Raw genomic sequence first — 24,961 nt, 5'->3', positions numbered from 1 at the left:
CATACCAGTTCATGTTGAAACATTTCAACCTGATCATTGTTATGACATATCTACTGTATATGTCAATCTTCTGCAAGCATCAGATATATTTGAAGTTGTTACAATGTGATTTATTGTCATTCTTATAGGACTCTGAGCGACTTTACCATATCATCGCAAAATAAATGTTATACTCATAACTACATCTTCAAATATCACTTTGTTCTTTGCTTGCAAGGTATCCGATGTGAAGAAGATTGTTCGAGATGGCAGCGGTAAAGAGAAGGGAAAGCCCAAACCAGCTGCGGCTGTTGATCCTCTGTCGAGTGCTTTAGATGGAATTGATCCGCTATCAATGTTTGCAGCAGCAGCCGCGGCCAAACCTTCCAGAGCAGTTGATCCCCTCTCTGGCTCAGCAGGATCAACCGAAGTATGATCAAACATTTTCACTCCTTTTTCTCTTTTTTCTGTATTGTCATTGTTAGACTTTCCATACAATTTTGCAAAGAAAATGTGACCTAATTTCCCACATCTATACATGATAAATTAACATCCATGTCCAGTTTATAAAAAATATAACGTTGTAAGAATTTTAGACATGAACAGGAAGCTGACTGGGGAGCGATAAAACAAATTTGTAAGAAAAGGGAAGTTGGTCATTTTGGAATTACTGTAAAGACCTGAGGAGTACATGTCATGTATTCTATAAAGCAATGGTTAGCAAGGAAATGATTCCAGCATAGGGTGGGATTGTTCAGTTGGTGGAAGGCAGGACTTGTAACCAAGAGAAATGAGGTCCTTGCTAGATCAATGCACTGCTAGATCAGTAGTTTCTGTTGTATTTTCCATGTTTATATTAGCATCATATAAGTATGATTTTCATTTTTGGTATTGATTACCTAATTATAAGGCAAACAAGTAAGTTGGGTTACCTAGAATGCCTTTACCTGGCTACAGATAACAGTGTGCTATATATATAACTTAAGTTAAACAACTATTAAACTTGTTTAAAACATATGTATCTGTATTGTCACCCTTTGTAGAGCATATTCGCCCCTGTCTTGTCTAGGATATTTTCCGTCACCATCAGTCTTTGTAGGCCAGCTGTCAGAAGTTTCCGTCTGTTTGGAGAAGATGTTATAACACCAACTTTGTAAAACTTTAGCCACTACAGTCAGTCTCATAGTGATGGAAAGATGTGAGCAAATAGTGTGCATACATAATGAGAAATGCTGGGTATAAAATATAAAAGAAAACATGAAAATTAGTTATTGGGGCATCTACAATCTTTGGTCCTGGAGATTTTAAATTACTGGCTGACAGGAACCAATGTATGGCCTAAATATTATTGTTTATAGATCTTAAGGACAATATTTGATCATTGCATTTCCAAATTAAATCATAACAGGTTGACTCTGGTACTATTGATGATGTTGACATGGATGAGTCTTTCGAACCCTGGTCCAGTCGGAGGGGCAACATTCTTGCCACTTACACAACTTCAGAGAAACTGTCCATTACAACGGTAAATATCTTTCTTTAATAATAATATTTACCTTTTGTATAGCGCTATATACCAGTGATAGGTCTCAAAGCGCTTTACAGATGTTATATTACCCCTGGTCAATGATAACCTGTCCCAGAGACAATCCCTCCAGTTGGCAGCAGTTATATACTGCGCCCAATGACAAGTTACCTCACAGGTACCCATTTAACCCCTGGGTGGAGAGAGGCAAGTGAGATAAAGCATCTTGCCCAAGGACACAACGTAATGAACTAGGCAGGAATCGAACCAGCAATCCTTGGATTACGACTGACGCCGAAGCCAATTGGCCACCACGCTCTCATTCATCTTATCATGTCTTTTTAAGCTGGCTTTTGCTGTTTCTGTTTATTCAAGGTTATTGAATATATATCTCTGACAAATTCTATTAAAGAGAGTTGACTATTTCTTTCAAATGTAGGTTGTTTACATTTTAGTTCCGCCCCCCCCCCCCCCCCCCGAAAAAATAAATATCATTACAAACTTGAATGTGGGTCACACTTTACAGACTGAAGCAGCTATAAGGCAACTGACATTGTTTTGCATATTTCAAGAAAACTTTAAGTGGACCCTGCATGGAGAATATTGTTAAAAAAGTTGTTTGGGAATCAATTCAGTGAAAAAATATAAACTTTAAATCTAACAGAAATGGATTGTAGATGGTACTAAATTTACAAACACATCAATACTTGAACCTTCAATCCGGTTTTTGTCAAAACCTCAAGCCTGATTTATGCCTGATTTCCTGATTTCGGAACCATTTGTCTGGCTAACTTTTCAATCTGAGTTTATCGTGTGATGACCTTTTCCTGCAGTCGGGTATAGTTACAAATTTATTTAGTGTTTCTCACATTTCTTATGCAAGTTTTGAGAATATTGTAAAGAACAATGGATCATTTGATAAATTGTGCCGATCAGTTTAAAACAAAATAGTCTGTTGTTTGAAGACAGAAATAATTATTAATGATTTGTCAGTATTATTAATGGATTACTTCTTGTTTATGTAATTTAGCTTACTTTTGGCCAATTAGGTTGATCAAAAGAGGAAATAAAATGATAATATAAAATGATAATTTTATGGAGAAAATCATTCTGCTTTGATTTCAGAGTTTTCTTTCACCAGCGGATAGAGAGAAGGTTGCTGTAAAAAGTCAAGTTGCCAAGAACACCGTCACTGATCAGGTCAAGAATCGATTGGAACAACTCGATGACTTTGAGGAGGTCAGTCGAGAAATATAAATAGGAAAATGAATTCAATGAAACTGCCATTATGATCAAACCATAGCATTGTAGCAACTTGTATTGCTTAAATGTTCTAAATCATTGCATTTAGTAACATATTTGCAACAGTGAATGTTACATTTCTGTCTATTAAAACTTGAGCTTATTAGTTAATTTCGTGAGTTGCATTCATGCCAAAATTTGTATTGAGTATGATACATGATACATTTAATTGCCACCACTCTGTCATTTATTTCTAACAGTCTTTCTCAGGTTACTGTGGTGAGTGAGATTGGTCTATTCTAATGTCACAATCAATTGGGTGGCTGCATACGAACAAGCCTTCCTTTGGCCTCTAAATTGTGGCAACAGTATTTCCTCATTCCTGAGAATTTGTCTGAATGTGTAAAATTAACTCCTTCTCTTACCTCTTCCCTCCCTCTACTTCCACCCCTGCTCTCACATTCCTCTAACCCCTTTTCCTCTCACATGTGTTCTCCCACTAACTGTCCGTCATTATTCGACTGTTTTGTTACCTCTATCAGGGCTCCATCAAGGAGATGCTCAACCTCAGCCAGCAAGATTATGTCCTCCGCATTGAAGAATTGAACAATGCTTTGGTCTCAGCGTGGGAACATGACCAGAAAGTCAAGTCGTTGAAAATTGCTATACAGGTGAGATATCTGCATGCCCCATTGTGCCTTTAATCACAACTTGTGCAATGTGATGGTAATCCATATATCTTAGATCTGTTGTTAGCCATTCATTAAACATTCCATCCAGTTCTAGCAGATTTGATGAATATTGCAAATATGAAGTGAATTTTAATTGCTAAAGATGTGGGCACTCCTGTGTTTAAGTTTGGAGCTGTAGGAAGTACAGCGAAGCACTAAGAATATAAATTTGTAATGCACTTCATATACCTTCCAGAGTTTGTAACAATAAACAGCATGTCAGAATATCGAAAGAGTTACAAAATTATGAGTCTTTTGGAATTGACCACTTGTGATCAATCCCTATCCAGTTAAAAAATTTAAGACATAGTCATATATGAATTTTGCAATGTCTGTTTATTAGTAAATAAATTTGAAGGAAAGAGATGATACCATGTGAAAAACTCTGTTGTTGGTTGTTGTTCCATCCATTTTGGTCTAGGAGAGAAAAACCTTTTAAGAAACTGTTTATCCTCTCTATAAAGCCTGTTTAGGTGACATGTAAAAGTTAGAGGGCCTGATGTTTTGATCCTAGCAGAATCTTCTTCAAAGGCAAACTGAAACAAAAACAGATTAATAATGACACATTTAATATAGACAGATGGATAAGCGCTGTGATCTTTTGTAGAGCTCTCTATCAAATACATAGTAATAATTATGGACAGACAACAAAAAGTTTGACTAAAGAACAATGAATAGAGTTAGACTAGACAGAACAAGGAGCAAAACAGCTCTGATCTGTTTCCATTAGTTTTGCCTTGGAAGAAGATCCTGCTGGGATGAAACATCAGGCCCTCTAATCGTTACATTTTCGTCTAGTTACATATTTTTTTGTTCATCTCCCTTTAATAATATCTATATATTTCATACCTGGAAGGTTGGTGTTTCTAGTTTTCTGTCACTAAGTATGGTTTTAATTGTCAATATTTCTTTTCTGCTGATTACTAACTTTACCATCCCTTCCATTAAACTCTCTTTTGTATATCTATAATAATTACTGGATATTTGTGAATAATTCTCTTTTATATATTTATATATGTATTTTTTTGTCTTGTTCAGTGCTCCAAGCTGTTAGTGGATACATCTGTCATCCAGTTCTATCCCAGCAAGTTTGTTCTGATAACAGACATTCTAGACACTTTCGGTAAGTCTGAATCACACAGAGGTTGGTCACATTTGGGCTCAATGAGTAGTGTTATGAAATAACATGCGTTGCAGTGATGTTTGACTTGTTGTACAAGGAAGCATGAATACAATACCACTGGCAAAGAATTGTTTAAGTTTTAAGTAACTATGATCTCTTTAGTAAACTTTAATACCAAAGGCTGGCAATGTAACAAGAAAGACTGATTTAAGTTTTAGTATTTCACATTCCACTAAAATATAAATATATAATTCCTGTAATTGTAACTGAAGCCCACAGTATTTTTAAATGTTTTTGTGAGGAGGGTGGGTGGTGCTACCACAAGGAAAGTGAAAAACTTGACAATGCACAAACAAACTGTGATTGTCTCTGACTCAATTAATGTTTGATAGCAGAATTTAATTTCACGTATATGAAACTTTGAAAGTCCATATATTCTACTGACAGCTTGTATTGTACTGCATTTTTTTGTATTTTACGGTGATATCATAATTTGTGTCTCCTCAGGGAAGTTGGTCTTCGACAGGATACGCCAGAAGTCTTCCTACATCCCGCCAGGCAGCAAAAAGCCCCAAATGCTCCCCGAAAACTTCACCCCCGAACAAGTCCCTGAATCCGCAAAGGAGACGTGTCGAAACTGGTTCTTCAAGATTGCCTCTATCAGAGAACTGATTCCAAGATTGTATCCTTTTTTTGGTTTTCTACGAGAAGCATCTAATGTTGCACAAAACAGAAACTTGATAGTTTTACACAAATAGTAATATATTTAGATTTGAGAGTTGGAGGGGGGAATATCTTGTAACTCTATTTTCACCGCATAAAACGTTATGTTAATCTATCATAGGCAGGCTAGAAATAAGTGCTCTTATTTTTCACTTATTTTTTAATTTCCTTAACTTATGATACATCAGGTATGTTGAAGCAGCCATCTTGAAATGTTACAGTTTCCTTACGACAGGGTAAGTAGGAAGGTTGGAGATAGAAATGAAAGGAATGGAATAGTTTTTCTTTGAATATCAACTTTATAATTGGGTGGATATCTACGTAGGATTGTGTGGAAACTATACTAAATCTCACTCCCAATGTAGCACTTTGTAACAATTTCTGGGTTAAACAGGAGGGGAAAAAAAAATATAAAAAATTTAAAAAAGAAAAAGAAGAAAGAAAGGGGGGGCTGATAAAAGTTATTTCATTCAGTGTCTTTGTGCCCTCCCAGTTTTGTGTCATGAAATTTCATGGAATTTAGTAAGATTTAAAAATGTAACTGAATCTTTCACATACAATTAACAACAACTCAATTGGTAAAAGTTTGGTCACAAGTTTACACCTGGTAGTAATTAATTTCTGAACAAATGTTTAGAACTCAATTTTAATGATTTTTGTCCTATTTTCTCTTGAAGGGAATACTCACAAGCTCTTAATAGGCTGACTACCCAGATAAGAGGGATCGGTGATCCTCTTGTTGCGATATACGGCCGGGCTTATCTCAGCAGGGTGAGTTACAGTAGTACTAATCTGTTTGTTTCTTATAGTCAAACTAAAGTGTCTGATTGACTGATTATGTATGGGACAGGGGAGCGGGAGGAGGGTGCACAGCTTAAAGCAGCATGTTGGGTTTTGTCAGCAATTATTTTCCAAATCTACTAATAAATCTAAAAAAGTATCTAAAATGTCTTCGAAAATATTTACTGAAAAAGGATTGAAAATGATGAAACTAAGATACTCTCCTAGAGTTTTCAACCAAAAGAATTATTCAAAAGTAGGAATTTGAAGAATATGATTTCAATCCTGAAAAGTTTGTTGTCCAGGCAGTTTTTATACTAAACTTGGCTAGTGAAGCTAATGAAGTCCATTGATATAGGATTTTAATATAGGAGTGGATAGAAATGTTTTTTTTTATCAAAAACCAACTCAAAGAGCTTCTTCCAAGCTTATTTCCAATCAAATGTTTAATCAACTAAGTGCCACTTATGTAGCTAACCATGGATACGTTTGTTGCAGTTTTGCAATGTATTTTTTCTTTTGGGGGGGGGGGGGCTTATAATAATGCAAACAGGATGAGTGGAGGAGTGGTAAGGCTGGAACAGAGGATAAGAATGGAGGAGAGTAGAAAACATGATGTGCTCATCATATAATTGGTATATGTGTCTGTACTGAGATAAACTATTTCGAATGCTTCCCTTGTAGTTTAGAGGTTTGAATATAACAAGATGAAGTTGTAAAAAGTTATTTTTTCCTTTGATATTTGGTTTGGTGTTTGAGAAGAAAATGGAAATAAAAATAAACTGGGATCTGAAGAGCGATATTGAGTTGCTAGTAAATCATACTTTATGCTGTAAGATGTTTTATTGTTTATATTTCTAATTTTTGTTTAGGTTGGTATGGCAGTGGCACCTCAAGTCAAATCGCATCATATTAACAACCTGTATGATTTCATCAACTCATTCTCTCAGGTAAGATATAGTTCGATCAGAAATATTTTAGGCAAAAACAAGTCATACATAACTTTTATTTTATCATTTCTTTACCAACTTGATCAGCCAGTTTTCCATTCCTTGAAAACCATGAACTCATATCCAATTACCAGCACAAACTTGTTTTGAGTTAAATTCCTCCTTTTAACAATTTAAAAGTAAAATAAAACTGTTAGCAAACTGCTTATCCACTAGAGAGCCTGTGTAAGAGAATGTGTAAAAGTAAGTTGGCCTGACGTCTCCATCCTAGCAGGATCTTTTACAGAGTCTAAAAAAAAAAACAATTAAATAGTTCAATTTGCATGTGCACTCTTGTGTCATAAGTTCATTGTAAATGTGATGAGTTAATAGTTATAAAACAGTGCCACAGAGTGAACAGAGCTAACAGGAACATGGCTACATCGTAGTACTCGCTTGTTGGTGTATTATATTTTGAGTATTGATACTTGCCTCTAGTGTTAATAGACCGTCACGAAACATTGATACAAATTAGAAACTTCCAGTTGCATTATAATGAAAGTGCTGATATAGGTCAAGCATGACTAATGAGTCACAATAATTTGGTTTGATATTGATAGAATTGATTTAGATTCATAAAGAAGTCTGTTGGAACTCAAAGAAAGGGACACCATCGTAGCTAATATGCCTAGTTCATATACGTAAATAAATGTCCAGAATGAATTTGGTTTAATTAATGTCAGAAATGAGGTTATTATAATGCCTTTAACAATGGTTTCTTTAATAATGATTTATTAGCATTCAACATAGAGTTTCATCCATGAATATACAGTAGCCTTCCCCGCATTCAAAGCTGCAGATTATTAGCTATGAATGTATAGTAGTCTTCCTAGCATTCAAAGCTGCAGAGTATTTGCCATGAATATGCAGTAGTCTTCCCAGCATATCAAGCTGCACTTCGCTCCATAAATATGTCCATCTTGGGCTATTTTTAGGATTGTAGGACTGTAGATATGGAACTGTCATTTTCTCCATCAGAATAACTTTAAAAGAAACAGTGTAAAATCAGCTAGCAATGACAACATTATAACACATTCCTAACTATGTACTTTATGGAATAGTTGACCCGATGGTATTTGACTGGCAGGTTTGACAGTCATTGGATATATTGATATATAATTGATCCCCCCCCCCCTCACCACCACATGGTTAAAAGAGGAGCTAGCCTTGGCATATGCATTCATCAAATCATCAAACAGCTTTTATACGGGAGAGAAAAGTGTAGTAGTTTTATTGCATAATAGGATATGTCTTGTGTACTATACAACTAAAGTATGTTTTTTTCTGCTTGTGATTATGTCCAGCTGGACTCAGACACTGTTCAGAACGTCCTGGCAATGCAGAGATTGGACATGCCCTCCTATCTTCATCTCTACTCCCCGGCACTAGACTGGCTCCTTCAGTGCATTGCCTTCAAAGCAGCAGAGGTACAGTGAAATGGAACTACGCCCTCCTCTTAGCCCATCTCTTATTAATGGGGATGTTTGTTTTATTTAATGGGGATGTTTGTTTATTTTGTGGGGATGTTTGTTTTGCGTGTGGGCATGTGTGTTTATTTATGGGGATGTGTGTTTATTTTATGGGTATGTGTGATAATTTTGTGTGATGTGTGTTTATTTTGTGGGGATGTGTGTTTATTTTATGGGGATATGTGTTTATTTTATGGGCATGTGTGTTTATTTTGTTGGAATGTGTTTATTTTATAGGGATGCTTTTTATTTTATGGTCATGTGTGTTTATTTTGTGGGGATTTGTGTTTATTTAACAGGGACGTGTGTTTATTTTATGGGGATGTGTGTTTATTTTGTGGGGATGTGTGTTTATTTTATGGGAATGCGTCTTTATTTTGTGGGGATATGTATTTTATTTTTTGGGCATGTGTGTTTATTTTGTGGGGATGTGTGTTTATTTAACAGGGACGTGTGTTTTATTTTATGGGCATGTGTATTTATATTATGGGGATGTGTGTTTTATTAAATGGGATGTGGGATAATTTTAATATGGAATAAAGATGACAGTGATTTGAAGCAGATGTTTGCCAACATTTGTCATTTCAAACATTGTTTTTTGGGTTAACTCATTCAAAGATACAGAATGTTTCCTTAATTATTTTCCTTTAAAACTTAAACTTTATAATCTAATTTATTTTTGTTTCTACTTTTTCTGTTGCAGAATACTTTGACTGAGATTCTTGGCAAATGCAAAAAGCATTGCAACAAGTAAGTCCTTCATACTTATTGGCATCATCAAGTTTTCTCTGACACTAATAATGAAGAGTAAAAAAGAAAATTAAAATTCAAAAATTGTTTGAAATCCAATTTGCCTGCTTAAAAAAAATAAGAAGAAACTCCATGGAATATCATGTATTTTGGATTTTACTAACTTAAATACTGTTTGAAAGGCAGCGATCAGGTTTGCATGCAGTTCTAGAGCCTGTATATGTACTGCTGTATCGTTGCTATTTTTGTCTGAATTGATGGTCAATACTAGTGACATGCTGATAGATGTATTTGTGTCTTTCAATGCATAATGTAGCAGAAGGATGTCACAACTCACAGACCCCACCCACCCCTTTCCACAAGTTCCCCCGCCTTCCCTGGAACTTAATATAGCAATCGGTTTGAGAAGTTTGAACTAACCGATTTATACTTTTCTCTTTCTAGTGCCCTGTTATTGAATTCCATAATGTCTGCATTCAAACCAGAATTTATCTCCAGACGGGCCATCGAATTCTTGGAATTGATCAGGGAATGCGAAGAAGCTGGTTTTCCAAAGGTAAAAAATCATCTGAAAATTATTTCGAAATGAACAAGATGACAGGGAAATTTGAAACCTAGATTGATATTTCATAACCTGTAACAACCTGTATTGTATGGGAGACTGTGTTAACAACTATGTCAACAAACAATGATTTTTTTTTGGCCATACGAACTTTTACCAATTTTTATGGTTTTCTTACTAAATGATAGAAACTAGACATTCATGTTGTATTGTTATTGTAATTTACTCAATGTGTAAAAGTAAGAGGGCCTAACATTTTGATCATAGCAGGTTCTTCTGCATAGGCTGAAGAAGATCCTGCTAGGATTGAAACCTCAGGCCCTCTTACTTTTACACATTCTCTTACACATGCTCTTTAGTGGATAAGCAGTATGCTAAAAGTTTTGTTTTATTTTGTAATTTACTTAATACCACATAACCCTTGTTTTTGATCACTTTTGTCCATATTTAGCATAATCTTTATAAATCACTCGGAACCAACTTGATGTTAGCTGCGCCCGCCGAGCAACACAGACGGGGTATCCTCAATGAAGTATGGAAGGCTGTTATGAAGTTTCAAACACCTATGGTAAGTCATGTAATGATCAACAATATTTAATTTTGGATTTTAAAGCCCTTTTTTTTTATCAAAATTTCTGAAATGGTCTTCTATTTCTTAGGGAAAGGGTTACTCGAGAGGGTCAAATAATCTGATCCTAGACCAGCTGTCATTCAGACCAACCCCTGACCTTCTGTGGTATCTGAAAAATGCAATCTGAGGCATTTTCTATATTTCAGAAACATTGAATACACATGAAGAAGCATCATGTGTCTTTTCCAACGCTGACTTCACAAAGAATTTACACTTCATTTCAGTTGATTTGGTATCTTACCAGGATTATCATTTACATATGTATGGTAGCCTTCAAGAGCCACTTCATCACAGCCACCTGGTAGGATTATATTGTACAATAGTGTGACCAAAGTGCTTATCTTGAAAAATTGTGGTGTGCAGGAAAGGTAATCCTTCTCTTGTCACTCATTGAATAGAATTACTACACAGAACCTTCTGAAGTAATATAATATTTATAATGAACTTGTAATTCTATGTTTTGTTTTCTCCTCGTTTATCATTATCCAGGAATACATCACCTGTGCAGAAGTGTGGGTGGAATTCCCTTGTAAGCACTTCTCGGTAAGTCAACCAGAACCTTCTTTCTGACCTTAATACTGCAGAAACTAAATAAACCTTAGTCTATCTAAATTACCCTTAGCCTATCAAAATGGAATCTGTTTCAATATGAAAGTGTGAACTGGCAGTGGGTATCGATATATAATAAATGTAATGATTTAATATTAAATGGTTAATCATACATAGGAGATAGACATGATACAGTATTGCATAGTCATTGCAGTGTGAAGAAGAAAGTTCACACAGAGAATGGCGTAGTGTAATATAGGAAGTGTTTGTATTGCAGACTAAAGCTGTATTGTATATATGTATGTATGTATATATATATATACACATACATATAAATATATATATATCAAATTGAGATTATAGTGAGTTGGAAAATCCAGAACAGTGAAAAACTTCCAGCCTCCACCAGGATTCCAACCCGGTCCTCCCGCTTTTTATGCGGACACCCTAACCACTAGGCTTTGGACGCTGATTGTATGACCAGTGGTTCAAAACTGGTTAGGAAGGTCGTCATTCCACTGTATATATATATATATATATATATATATATATATATATATATATATATATATATATATATATATATATATATATATATATATATATATATATATATATATATATATATATATATATATATATATATATATATAATCGCCCTGTACACAAAATTGCAAAACGTGCTTACTTGTCGATTTGACCGGGGCCTTTCAGAGCAACCAAACCAAACGCACGTTCCAAATTCGGCGCAAAATTAACTGCCTATCCAAAAATGTCATTTACCTCATCTACTGCAATATTTGTAACTTACAATACATTGGAGAGTCAAAAAACACTCTTAGAATGAGAATGACACAACATAGATCGGCGATCAAAACAAAAAAGATCTACCAACCTGTTGCAAATCACTTCAATCTCCAAAATCATTCAATTGAGAATTTACGTGTTATTGCCATTGACCAGAACGATTCTTGGACAGATAAATCTAGGAAAGCGAAAGAAAATTTCTGGGAACTAAACCTAAAGACCACGGCACCATTCGGTTTAAACATCAGAAACGATTTGCCGTCCCAGATAAACCAAAACAATTCCTTTACAATTACGACGGAATCGGATTAAAATAATCCGACGCGGATTAAAATAATCCAAATTTCTAAAACTTCTGCTCAATTCAGCAGATATCAGTAAGTCGCTTTGCCTTTACAACCATGCCCACAATCTTCTCTATAAAATAGTTTCAATTCCTGCTACTCCTTGTCACTTTCGGTGATCATGCACTGAAGAAGAGCTAGTTTTGCTCGAAAGCTCTGCAAAAACCAAACATTGGCTGTTTTACTTCCAATCACTTACCTAATTCAATTATTGTATCTCACTCGAGATATATAGATATAAACACTAAATCAATATGGAATGCCATGTAATGGACTGTTTGTAATTGTGTCTTATCAGTTGAATGGATCGTTTCACAAGCAGCTGCACTCTTGTATGTGTCTGTCTGGAAACCTGAAATTAAGAAAACTGATCTACAGAAGCAAATATATCATGTGCTTTATGTGGAATGACTCTGAACGTAACAGAAAATGTTGTTATCTCTCTTGGGGATTTTCAGGGTCACTAAGTGTCAATTAGAAACCAAAAAAAAAATCAATGAGATAAAAAGTATTCCAAAATGTTTCAACTTTCACCTTCTTTCTATCAATAGCCCTTTTGTAAGTCTCTTTCATGTCCTGTAAAGAGTCGCAGATTAAATATTAACTCTGTGTCAATCATTTACTTAATTTTCTTCAAAATAAAAAAAACTGAAACTAGAGACATTTCCTATTTTCATGGGAAGTGCTTTAATTTGAACTTATCTCTCCTAGAAGAAAGAAAGTGAACTGGAAAGAAAAATGGAGCCTACAGTTAGGAAGAGGAAAATGAAATATGTTATCAGGATTATCGAAAGTGATTAAATAGAGCTGTGTCTGACTGTGTCTGACATTTAGAGCCCATTTCAGATAGCGTTTCCGTAAACAGATATGGTTTCGCCACGGTAATGCAAACAGAAGTCTCCACTTCCGTCTAGAAATTGAATTGTATACTTTTGAATCATCAATTTATAACGTATATCTTGAAAGCCAGATGAACGGCTACATTCCACATTTAATAACTCGAGTTATACTTTACAAGTGTTTTTTTTCCAAAAGAAAATTGACTTAAATTAGTTTTGTCCTTGTAGAGATAATAATACATTGACCTGAGTCAATGACTGGACATGTTATTGGTAGTGACTAAAATTGACCTAAGAAAAGCAAGCTAATGATTAAATTTCTACCTTTGACTCTGCAGTGCTAGAATTAGGGTTGAATTTGCAAAAAAATTCTGGTTTAATAGTTGACCTTGGAAGTTCTTTTGTTGTTGTTGCTTGAATCCACCAAAATTACATCAGGAATATTCCAATTTTGAAATAAAATTGTGGACTTAGTTTTAGTTTGTTAATGACTTTGTGGGACAGTCGTTACTAGATATGAAAGACCAAACAATGAAGCTCTTCCAGCAGCACCCAAACTGTTGAATCGGTCCCATCAACTTGGACCAAGCCATTCCATTCGTAGTTGATGAATAGTAGTTTATATTTGTAATTATTGAAGGACAGATATTGTCAAAGATAGTTATTGAAGTATCAAGTGAAGCTTCCTGTTAATAAGCACCTTGAAATGTGTTTTCCAAAACATGTTTTTCATTCAGCCAACCTGCATCAATGAAACAGTGCATTAGTCCATTATCCAACGCTTCAGTGTACAAGCTCATCAGCCATGTCTGCAGCTTGTGAACGCTTTCACCTGACTGTGTTACTTCAATTTAGAGATCATTAAACAGTGTAGATTGAGGTGGTCATTGTAGTCCTGATATCACAGCACCCTCTGTTCAATCTCTGGAGCTCCCCATCGATGGGTTGTCACCAAATATCCGTTAGGATATATTTAATTTTGTATGAATATGATATAGCGGGTTCGCGTGATGAGTTATTCTTACTGGCCGTTGCAAAATAGCTTGATGACACTTGGGTTGACAGGTGTTAGCCATAATTCCCCCAAAATCAGGGATTGTGAGAAGTGTCCTATATGACCAAAAAAAAACTTAAAGAGCAACTTTTTGAAGTTCAGGTACCGGGTAAAAGCTAGAGGGCCAAACGGGGAAAAAAAATTAAGTATTCAAATTTTGCGTAGCATTTTCAAAGACTGGGAAGATTTCTTCTCATCAAAAGTTAAAGTTCCTGTGTACAACACTGCCACATACACATCTCGATGCTTGTATAGCAACTTGACCATTTTGTATAGCACTTTGAGGTGCTATACCGGATAATTCATTCACTGTTAAATATTTGTTTATGATTGTCCCGTTATGTAGCATGTTTTATCGATCATTTTGAAAGATCCAAATTATGTTTTATCGATCATTTTGAAAGATCCAAATCATGTAAATTTGTAAATCTGTTGTATATGAATATGTTATATGATGAATATATTTATCAGAGGCTGTATAGGAGAAATGCTGGTCGCATTTTGATTGCCATCGTATCAGCAATGCTACTGTTGTTTTGGGTGAGCTTTTCATCGGTAAAGGCACCAAATGGTATATAACCTCAAAAGGCACTGAAAAGGTTTTACTCTGTTAATTTAATTTTTGAACAAATATTAGCCTTGAGTTTTTGAATGTTCACTTGTACAATCGTCATCGCCATCGTCATATCTCGCCCTGCACGGGTGAACTGAAGTGTGTTAATTCTGTTAACCGAAGTGTGTTTCGATTCAGAACAAAGGGATTGAAACTATAACCTAGACAATGTTACCCAAAACCGAAGAGGTTTTTGGGTAAATAATGAAACTAACTCTTGTTATTTCTATCATTTCTTTTCCCCCTCGATTACTTCAGAAAAAGGAGGTTAACACGATTTTGAACGACATCATCAAACACATGACTCCGGACAGAGCTTTTGAGAGTCATTACCTGGAGGTGAGATCAAAAATAATCCCATAGAGGTGTCATAACTCACCCTTTAGTGGAGTAGGGAAGGGGAAGGGAGGGGAGAGGGAGGGGAGGGGAGGGGGATGGGGGTCATGATGGACTCTATCCTCTAACAGTGGAGGGTGGAGAACAAATCAGTAAAGTAAACTAAAACTATTCAAAACTACCAGAGATGAGATTGGCAGGTGGGAGGGGAGAGGGGTGGGGATTGATGGGGAGGGAGAAGAATGGCTGTAAGATTGCGGAGAGGGGCAGAGTAATCTGCTAGATCCAGCAGAAGCACAGCAAATAGGTATGGTTAGTTACAAGGATTGGGTGATTAATGTAACAGGTTCATGTTCTAAACTAACTGCCGTACAGTATTTATATATATAGTGAGAGAGTACTGTACGCAGTTGAGTTTTGATTATGTATTTCTGTACGTAATTGTGTGCCATTGTTTATACCAGATTGAAAAACAAAAAGATTTACTTTGGTTTATATCATGACCCATTTGATAGTCCAGAGGAAAACATTATGTTTGACAGACGGAAGAGGAACACCTTTTAAGCCTCCTTGTGAAATTTAAAATCCAATCCCCATCGTTTCACTTGACCTTGGATTGGAAAGGGTTCCAACTGTTTGCTTTAATGAGTTTTGAATTTATCAAATACCCCGATGACGGAAGTATATTTATGTATGTTAAGGCATCTCAGTTTTGAGGAAGAATTAGGAGGTGTTGCTAATAGCAATCAAAGCTAAGCTATCAGTGGCTAAGTACCAGGCATATTGATCAATTTGTTTGATCGATTGACATAATAATGAGAAATTCCTTTATCGTTACTTTTACCAAAATAGATAGACAACTTCCAATGGGTTGTAGGATTGATCGATGTTTTCATTGATCGGTTTATTGATTGATTTTTTGACACTGATTTGATCATAAGTGTTCAAACGATATTTTTGAAATCCTACTTTTTGTTTAAAGAGCTGTACTTGGCCTGTGCTTCCTCAAACTTTGAATGTTCAAGAGGTTCTCATGGACAAAAAATCATTTTCTCTTTTACTGCTAGCGCTGTAGAGGAGATCAAAACTTCTTTAAATGCAGGGTGTCAAAAAGATAGGATAGCATGATACTATAAAATTAGGTTTCCTGTTACCAATTTAAAGGATTCATTAAAACCTGATGAACTATGAAAATAACATTATGTAAAATTCCTCCCCCCCCCTTCCCCTCCCCCCAAAAAAAGGCATGTTTCTTTAATTTTCTACATGAAGTCCCCATCGTAAATATTGTCTCACTTTTCCTCTTCGGAGGAATTTTTAATTTCTACATTTTTTGTTAAGCCATCTTTACATAAAGAATGTAATATTTACAAAGTTAATTTAATTGTGCAGTGCAATATTTACTGTGGTTGTTTGTATTTTTTTTCCTTTTCTAGTTACAATCAGTTGTGTCCAAGATTCTCTCACAGATGCATGACTTTTCCATTCTGTTTTCCATGGTAAGTTGATATGCTTCATCTTGTCTGCATGCCATCACATAGAAACTGCAAAATGATGAAATACTATGTGAAGAACAGATGTGCAGAGCATTTGTTTACAGAAAGAAAATGTTTGGATAAAGGAGTGGGTCAAGTGGGTGGGTAGGTTTCCCTGGATTTTATTAGTCGTCAAACTTTGTATAAGTTGCAGATTGGAAGAAGAAACTAACATCACCTCTGCCCCACCTTTAGCTAAGTAGGAACCCAACCCCCAACATATCTAGATAGCAGAAATAACAGTGCAGTATCCAACTAGTTTTGTTACCACGTCATGTGACAGTTTCAACAGCCATCACATGAACAGAATAATTTTCTGTCACTGTTGCATTAAAGAAGATGATTTTGCATATTTTTTAACATTTTGCTCAGTTTTCTGCACTTAAATGCAATGCTTGCTTTTGTCACAAAAACTGCACTTGATTAATTCAAATTTGCAATCAATGCACAAAAGAAACGTTACAAGCGTCGCTTGATACGAGAGACAGACGCATGACTTAACGATCGGTTTCCGTGAATGCAAAACTATTCTGAGCGGGCGTTGTCGATTACGAGATGAAAGAGATTCACTTCTCTCGCACAGAAGAAAGAAGAAAGAGAAACCGTATGATCAAGTCAGATCGGAAAGATAAGATGACCGGAAAACGGTTTTGTCCCGATATGATGACCGAAACACGTTTCGTCCCGATAAGATGACTGAAACACGGTTTCGTCCCGATATGATGACCGAAACACGTTTCGTCCTGATATGATGACCGAAACACGGTTTCGTCCCGATATGATGACCTAAACATGGTTTCGTTCCGATATGATGACCGAAACACGGTTTCGTTCCGATATGATGACCAAAACACGGTTTCGTTCCGATATGATGACCAAAACACGGTTTGTGTCCTGATCTATCTGGTTGCTATCAGTAACCGTTTTAAATCAGTAGTTTAAGGTTAGCTCAATTTTTTTTGCATTGGTCATATATTTTAATCAGGTTAGCAGAAAACACTCTTTATGTAGACTTTAAACCTCAGAGTAGCCTTAAAAGTGACTTACCAGTTTTATCTCAGACTTTTGATATTAAGCTCTAAATCCCCTTTGTACATGTGAGTCATATAGAAATCTGTCAGGCTTTAAAGTATCATATACACAATAAACTTATATTCTCACATGGAGTATGTGATTAGTTTTCACATAGTTTACTATGACAGCAATGTAGAGACTGTTACATAATACACTGAAACATTATTTTCAGTACTGTTGGGCCTTCAGTAAAGCCTGTATTATAGATTAATATACATTTTGCTGTTTTTTATTCTAGAAAATCTTGTAAATATCTAGAAAGATCTTAAATTCTGAGAGGTTATAGATATTCTTGTAGTAACTTCATAAGACTTGTTGTAAATGTTTCAGTCTAGTTTATTGCAGAGTTCTGTGATAGATGGGTTTTTCCATCAGCAAAGAACAAGGCAAAGTAGTCAAGATGCTGAGGAATACAGTATTAAGCATTTCTTTTCATTCCTCTTGGAGTTGTAAAGAAATCTCACAAAAAAAATATTAAATTTGCGTCAGTAGAATTAACAGATAATTAAGCATTGTTACTTACTCTGTGCTGATCATTACTTTTATGTACACATCATTCCTGCTTTTATAGAAAATTACATCTAACCGACAGCTTGACGTACTAATGTAGTTCAAAAGTGTAAGTGTAAAACATTTGAGTTATCTTTGTTCTTAGTTGGCCCCATGGATAATTTCGCATGTTACTGTTTTGTATTCATGAACTAGTTGTAGCCGACTGGAAAAAATTGACTTTGGTGTTAAAGGAACTGTTTAAAATAGTCTTATTCAATATATTCGAAGAATAAAAACATTTCCCATAAATCAATGTTCAGCAACCTCTTTGTTATATTTTCCATCCAGTTGTGATTTGCCAATCGAAACTCAGTTTTCAAGTGTTATTTTGTCAATTGGCAATTTCTAAAAATTTAAAAAAAACAAAGTAGAGGAAACTGAGAAGGAAGTGAAATGTTCTTTCCTGTTGAAGAGGGAAATAATGTATTTCATTTAGCGTTGGATGATTCTGCATTTTTAATAGCTGTAATAAGTGAGCTTTATTCAGTAGTTGCCTCATCACTTTTAAAGAGAGTAAAACAAAATTGAATTCAAGATAGGGAACAGTGGCTACCACAGACTGTTCTGCAATGTGTTTTGATATCAGTACAGTAGCTACAGTGTAGTGCATCTGATATTTAGAGAGACAATAGACACCCCATGTGCAATGAAAGCTGTACAGCTGTATCGGAGCGAATGGTTATGAGTGCAATAGTGCAAATATTTCATGAGTTGGAAGATGTAATTTGCTCCATTCAACGAGGCGCGGCCGAGTTGAATGGAACAAATTACATCTTTCAACGAATGAAATATTTGCACTATTGCACGAATGGAAACCATTATTTGTTTTATACAACACTTTCAAATTTGGATATAATTGGATGTAAAATGCACTCATACAACAGATTGTTTTGAACAGACAGGTTTCTCTGCTCTCTTACCATTGAAAAAAGTGCTATCAAAAAAGTATAACACATGGTTCTATTTCATAGAGTGCAATGGAGCAGATTTTGCATGCAATCGACGAGCAATTGACCAATCAAATGGCAGGAATATAATTAGGTGTTGTATAATAGAAGCTGTAACCCTGTATACACACCTGTGCATGGTGTAGTCTTAGTGTTGCATTTCATACATAATTGTAATGCAATGTTGATGCAGTGTGGTATTTAAGTGACATGATCCCTCACTCCTCTGTAAAGCAGTACAATGTTTCAGTTATCAGTAGTTGACTAATGGTGCGTTTACCTTCAGTAGCGGATTTGAAGTTCGAGGCAATTAAAATACATTTTATGTTTTTCAGAGAATGTCTATGAAGATTGAAATGTTCGGAAACTGGGAATCTTGCAAAATTATCACAAATAGATATTTTGTGTAATCGTGTGGAAATCAAAAGCCTCCTTTAAAAGGAAGTAAAACAAGCCAATTGAACTTGTTATAAATAGCCTTTCTTTCAGTTTCACCTTCAATGGCTGCGAATATAATGTTTCCTTAATACACAAACAATAAAAGGAGTAATGTAGAATAATAGATTGACACATTTAATGGCTTGCATAACCTAAGCCTGGACTAATTTGCATGTAATAATTAGGTCACCTTTTGTTGTTGTCATTCAAGGGGTTAAGCTAGTATCTAGATGAGTAGAGTGAAAGAAAGATATATTGAATTTGTATTTTACCTTCCGTACCGTGCTGTACCTTATTGTATAGTACATTACAGTACAGTACCGTATAATGTTACAGTACCATACAGTACGGTACCATTTATTACCGTACAGTACAGTACCGTATTGGACAGTACATAACATTACAGTATCATATATTACCGTACAGTACAGTACATTCAAAACCATATAGTACCGTACAGTAATTACACTACTTCAGACAATCTATCATCGTTGGACAAAAAGGAAAGAAAAAACTGTCAGAAGCATTTTTTTGTCAGAATTTACAGTGTGGCCATTGTACTCATAGTGAGAAGTATGGAAGCAGTAGAAAACAAACACTGTGTGTGTCGCAGTTAAAACAAATTGCAACGTCATCTACATTGCAGTTGAACATTACTCCAAGTTAGCTAATATTGTTAATTATTACTGATTAATGTTAATTCCTTAGATGCATGTTCATTCATCATCATGCAAAACTGTCCAGATAGTAGAGATTTTGGAAGATTTTTAATCACAAAATAGGGAACTAACAAACTTTTCCATTCAAAAGCAGTATGTCATGGTAGCCTGGGCTACCTTATTTGCATAGTTATTTTCTTAGTGTTTGGAGTATTTAGTAGTTCATTAAGTAATTAGTAAGAATTACTATTAATCAGTGCAAAAATTAAGAGAAGAAACTACTTAGGCCGACAGAGAAAAACAATTGAGAAGACTGATTAGACACAGAGTTTCATTGAACAAGTACTACTTTGAACAAACTATTTCCAGAAATTACATAGAAGTACTTAGGAAAAAAAAAACCCAGAGAGTTTCCCCTGAACAGCAGCACCTGAAAATCATTTTCAGGGTTTTGTTTCTTTGTTAACTTTGCTGTATTTCACTCACTCTAGGAATTAGATGTGATAACATAAAAAACGAAAGAGGAGATAACAAATTATTTTATAAATCGTAGAGCCTTCTGTAGTGTTTGAATAAGAAAGTGAAAGGTTTGGATTGGTCTTAAATTAACATGTAAAAAACACTGTTCTCGTCCATTTGTTCAATGCCAAACATTTTTCGGAAATATAACAGAAAATAATGCGACAATGAGTTTAAACATTTATATCCTTCAACTAGTAAATTGAATAAATGTAAAGTTATAAATTGAAATTAAATAATACTAATTAGGTATGTTATTTTTGGAAATTGGAATTTATAAATTAAAATTAAATAATATTAATTAGGTATGATATTTATGGAAATTGGAAATAAATGATTGATGAGGAGGTGAAAATGGCTGCGCTGACTCAGTATTCAATTAATAGCTACAGTAATGTGTTAAATTAGGTCATCACTAAATGTGTTTCACTTTGACTTATATATAGAGATGTGTGTAGTAATATTTCACAGATAAATTGCTGAGTGGATTCTAAAGTATTGAGATAATTATGTGCTTAAAGCTGTTTGGTGGCTTGTCATAAAAACTCAATGTGTAAGCTAGAGTTCTGTTGTTCATGACTTGAAAGCACAAGTCTTTAAATTGTAAAGGTTCAAAGGTACGATTCGGGAATGAGCCAAAGTTATGTATTAGGTGAAAATTGTGACTGTTATGGTAGTTAAAATTTGATGAAATAACAAGTACTATGTGCTGGACACTTGGAAATCCATTCACGATGACAGGTGTCATTGTGCTTCCATTCTAATAGTTCTATTGTATTAATGAAAAGCAGTACAATAGATAATATAATGAGAAACCAAAGACTCTCATATAGTTGAGTATGCATATAAATAAACATAAATATATATATATATACTGTATATATATATATGCATGCATGCATTTCCTGGATATTTTGAAAAGGGTTTAAAGAGCCTCTCTCGTGATTTGGTTTCAGCATTTAGCATTTTATCTTTGAATATTTAATGACTAGTTATATTTAATTGCTGATAATGTTGAGGGGGGGGAGAGTTCATACAATTGGGGGGGGGGGGAGAAATACATCTCTAAAGGAGATTTCAAGATTTCTTGGAATTCATACCCGTAATAGCAAAATAGTATGAAACACACAAGACAAAGGGTCATAGAAAATTGAAGGGAAAAAAAAATGTAATGTTACAGCAAGGTCATGTATTCCTGGATATTTTGAAAAGGTTTTAAAGAGCCTCTCCTGTGATCTGGTTCTAACATCGATCATATTATCTTGGAACATTCAATTATCAGTTTTCTGTAATAGATTAATACTATTGGGAATATTGGGAGTTAATACAATTTGTGTAGGGGACCAGTGGGAGAGAAATACATCTCTGAAAAGGAGATTTCTTGGAATTGATACCTATATAAACTAAATAGTATGAAACACCCAAGACAAAGGGTCTTTAGAAAATGGAAGAAAAAAAAGAGTTACATTACCCTACTGGGACTGTGGACTGTATGTCAAATAGGTTTCATGTTTTTTTCCCTTTAATATTGATGAATCTCCAATCGAAAGTCTTTTTCCCGAAGCAGTTAGAAATTTATAATTGGTCGTTGTTAATAAACTAATTAGAATGCATGGCCTAAAAAGGTAAAGAAAGAGAGAAAAGAGAATAAAGCAATTATGTTGTGAAAGTGTAAGCACATTGTTATTTATTAGCCGGGGGGTGCCAGACGTACTAGATATTCTCATTGCAGTTCATTGCCATGTGTAGTTCAGCATTATTGCTTGAGCGGTATACAACGGTATATAGGCCGAGTGTTGATTATGTTGGCAAAGCAAAATGTTTGCTTACAGCAATACAGGACACCTTATGTGTTTGTTTGTATAGTTTAGTATAACTATTCATGTCAGTGATTTAGTCTTCATCATAATCCTGGTCGGCCATCATCATCGTCTGTCTCTTGCAGTATTTATTTCTCGCTATTCGTCAAGGTCATTGATATTATTAATACCTGCGTCGTAGTAATCTCCTCGTCTAAACGAACTGTGGATTTTCACTGGAAAGTGAAAACACAAGGTGAATTGTTTCCGTGGAACTCGTACGTGTGTACCTTCATCTGCAAAGGTTTTGATAGGGATTTTGTTTATGTTATCTAACATTGGACTTCTCTGCAGGATTTCTGCCTTACTCTATCAATAGGACATGTAGAGCAATTGTTATGTTTTGTTGACAAAACAAAATCACTAACAACAAAAAACGAGACGAAATGAGATTGAGCTTGCCCTTTGCTAACATCGTTGATCGGCTTTATTTAAACATGATAAAGAGATGAACCATGTGGGTCCTGAACAGTGACTGTGCTTATTACAATTATTATCAGGAATAACTAGATAGAAAAGTCAGTTAGCGACACAGTGATAGTGGTGGGAGACAACAGAGAAGTTGATGTTCGTAGAAAGAATTCTGTTTATATCACAGTACAGTGATTTGTTTCTTGAATATTGAAGGATATGCGACATTAAAGACGGCCATGATGGGTTTAAGGATCACCCTTTCGCGGAAGATGTCTTTCATAGTCACTGTCATACTAGTAGTGGTATGTGTATCAAGCAAAGCAGAAGGGCAGTCCACTGATAACACGTCTGACACAACAACAGCAATGGATACTACAAGCCCATCTAATGATGGTATCCCTGGTTTTAATACTACTTTTGCTACTGTAAATACTACAGCTACTACTAATACTACTACTCCTACTACTACTACTCTTACTACTACTACTACCATTACTCCTAGTACCACTCCAGGTTTTCTTGACAGAATTAACAACTTTTTTGATGCCACACATGGCCTCTTTCTGATATTGTTCAGCGTTTGTCTGATCGCATATGTTTGTGTCAAAGCCTCGAGACCGGCGAGAAAATTAGTCCGTCGAATCCGGGTGAGACGAAAGAGGACGAAGGAGACGAAATATCAGAAATGGTTGGCAGTTTATTCCAGAACTGGAGAAGAGGTAGTCTGCACTCCGCGAGACCCTTTGAAAACTTTGTAAAACGATGTAAAAATTTCAACAAAACCAAACTTGTTTGGCTAATTTGCAAAGCAAAACATGCAAAGCACACCGTAGATGAGACTTTGTCTTTTTCATTTTGTTAGTTTGCTGGGTTTTGATGGTAAAAATGATTTGGATAAAATCGTGATAAAATGTACAAAATGCCACGGTCCGGAGGTGCACGTTCGTTGTAAAATTGTTTGAAACACGTTGTGTAAAATTTTATTCGATTGTTCATCTCAATCCAGAATGATAAATGCAGATGGCAGTAAGCCAAAAACACTCTTTTGCAAAGTGAACATTAGTAAGAAACAGTATAACACATCTTAGTTTAATTCTATAGCTTGTTTGCTATGTTATACGTATAAATTGTAAAGTATAATTCGTTGTACAATCCTCGGCAGAAATGTGTGCCTGTTCATGGAGACAAATGGCTCATAACTTTACTTGCCACCTCGGGTGGCATATTCCAATTCTCGCTTTGGATTTTGTTACCACTGGGTAACTGTTTCGGATTGGAAGCCAGAGGGAGATCTAGAAATCAAGTCTTTTGTGACCAGATGTTAAGCAATACTTTGATAATATAATCTTCCATCCTGTAGTTTACCACAACTGGAGCTTGTCTTCAGTGACCAGTTCCTACAGTTTCTGTAAATGTACCACCAAATATGTCATTGCAATTTTGCTAATGAAACAACCATTAAGCTTTGCTTACCAGTATAGAGGCAAAAAAGCATTGTATTTTGTATGTTTGATAAAGCGGGTTAATTGTGCATTTTTTTTCACATTTCAGATTTTCTGCATTTGGTTGAAATGACAGCTTGATGATATTTGTTAATGAAGTTATTAAAATGCACTCTATGGGAAAATGCTGAAAATTACAAATAATGATACTAAAATAAAACTAAAATCTGTTAGCAAACTGCTTAAGAGTCTGTGTAAGGGAATGCGTAAAAGTAAGTGGGCCTGACCTTTCGATCCTAGCAGGATCTTCTTCACTGGCTGAATGGCAAGTAACTCTTACACAGATAATGATACTCGATGCATTTATGCTCTCATCTGTTATGGGAAGAGCAGTATGGATTAACCTTAAAAATTTAGCCAACATGTCCATCTACTGAAGCTGAGGATATTGATATACTCTACAACATAGACAGGAA

At 35.2% G+C, this 24,961-nt stretch overlaps 1 protein-coding gene across 1 annotated transcript in view; it reads left to right on the top strand.

Annotated features, from left to right (window-relative positions):
* Positions 1-24,961, top strand: part of LOC139960073 (VPS35 endosomal protein-sorting factor-like) — a 192,502-nt gene that overhangs the window by 1,911 nt on the left and 165,630 nt on the right. Inside the window, exons 3-18 of the mRNA XM_071958126.1 lie at positions 218-409; positions 1,388-1,504; positions 2,630-2,743; positions 3,289-3,417; positions 4,516-4,600; positions 5,108-5,282; positions 5,512-5,559; positions 6,001-6,094; positions 6,976-7,053; positions 8,397-8,519; positions 9,265-9,311; positions 9,756-9,867; positions 10,325-10,441; positions 10,994-11,047; positions 14,969-15,049; positions 16,483-16,545. Of these exons, the coding sequence (XP_071814227.1) occupies positions 218-409; positions 1,388-1,504; positions 2,630-2,743; positions 3,289-3,417; positions 4,516-4,600; positions 5,108-5,282; positions 5,512-5,559; positions 6,001-6,094; positions 6,976-7,053; positions 8,397-8,519; positions 9,265-9,311; positions 9,756-9,867; positions 10,325-10,441; positions 10,994-11,047; positions 14,969-15,049; positions 16,483-16,545 (1,629 nt within the window). The remainder of the gene's footprint in view (positions 1-217; positions 410-1,387; positions 1,505-2,629; positions 2,744-3,288; positions 3,418-4,515; positions 4,601-5,107; positions 5,283-5,511; positions 5,560-6,000; positions 6,095-6,975; positions 7,054-8,396; positions 8,520-9,264; positions 9,312-9,755; positions 9,868-10,324; positions 10,442-10,993; positions 11,048-14,968; positions 15,050-16,482; positions 16,546-24,961) is intronic.

This window comes from Apostichopus japonicus, chromosome 19 (genome assembly GCF_037975245.1).
Source record: "Apostichopus japonicus isolate 1M-3 chromosome 19, ASM3797524v1, whole genome shotgun sequence".
NCBI lineage: Eukaryota > Metazoa > Echinodermata > Holothuroidea > Aspidochirotida > Stichopodidae > Apostichopus > Apostichopus japonicus.
The sequence above is the reverse complement of the archived record's forward strand: the minus strand, read 5'-3'. Positions and strand labels throughout refer to the sequence as shown.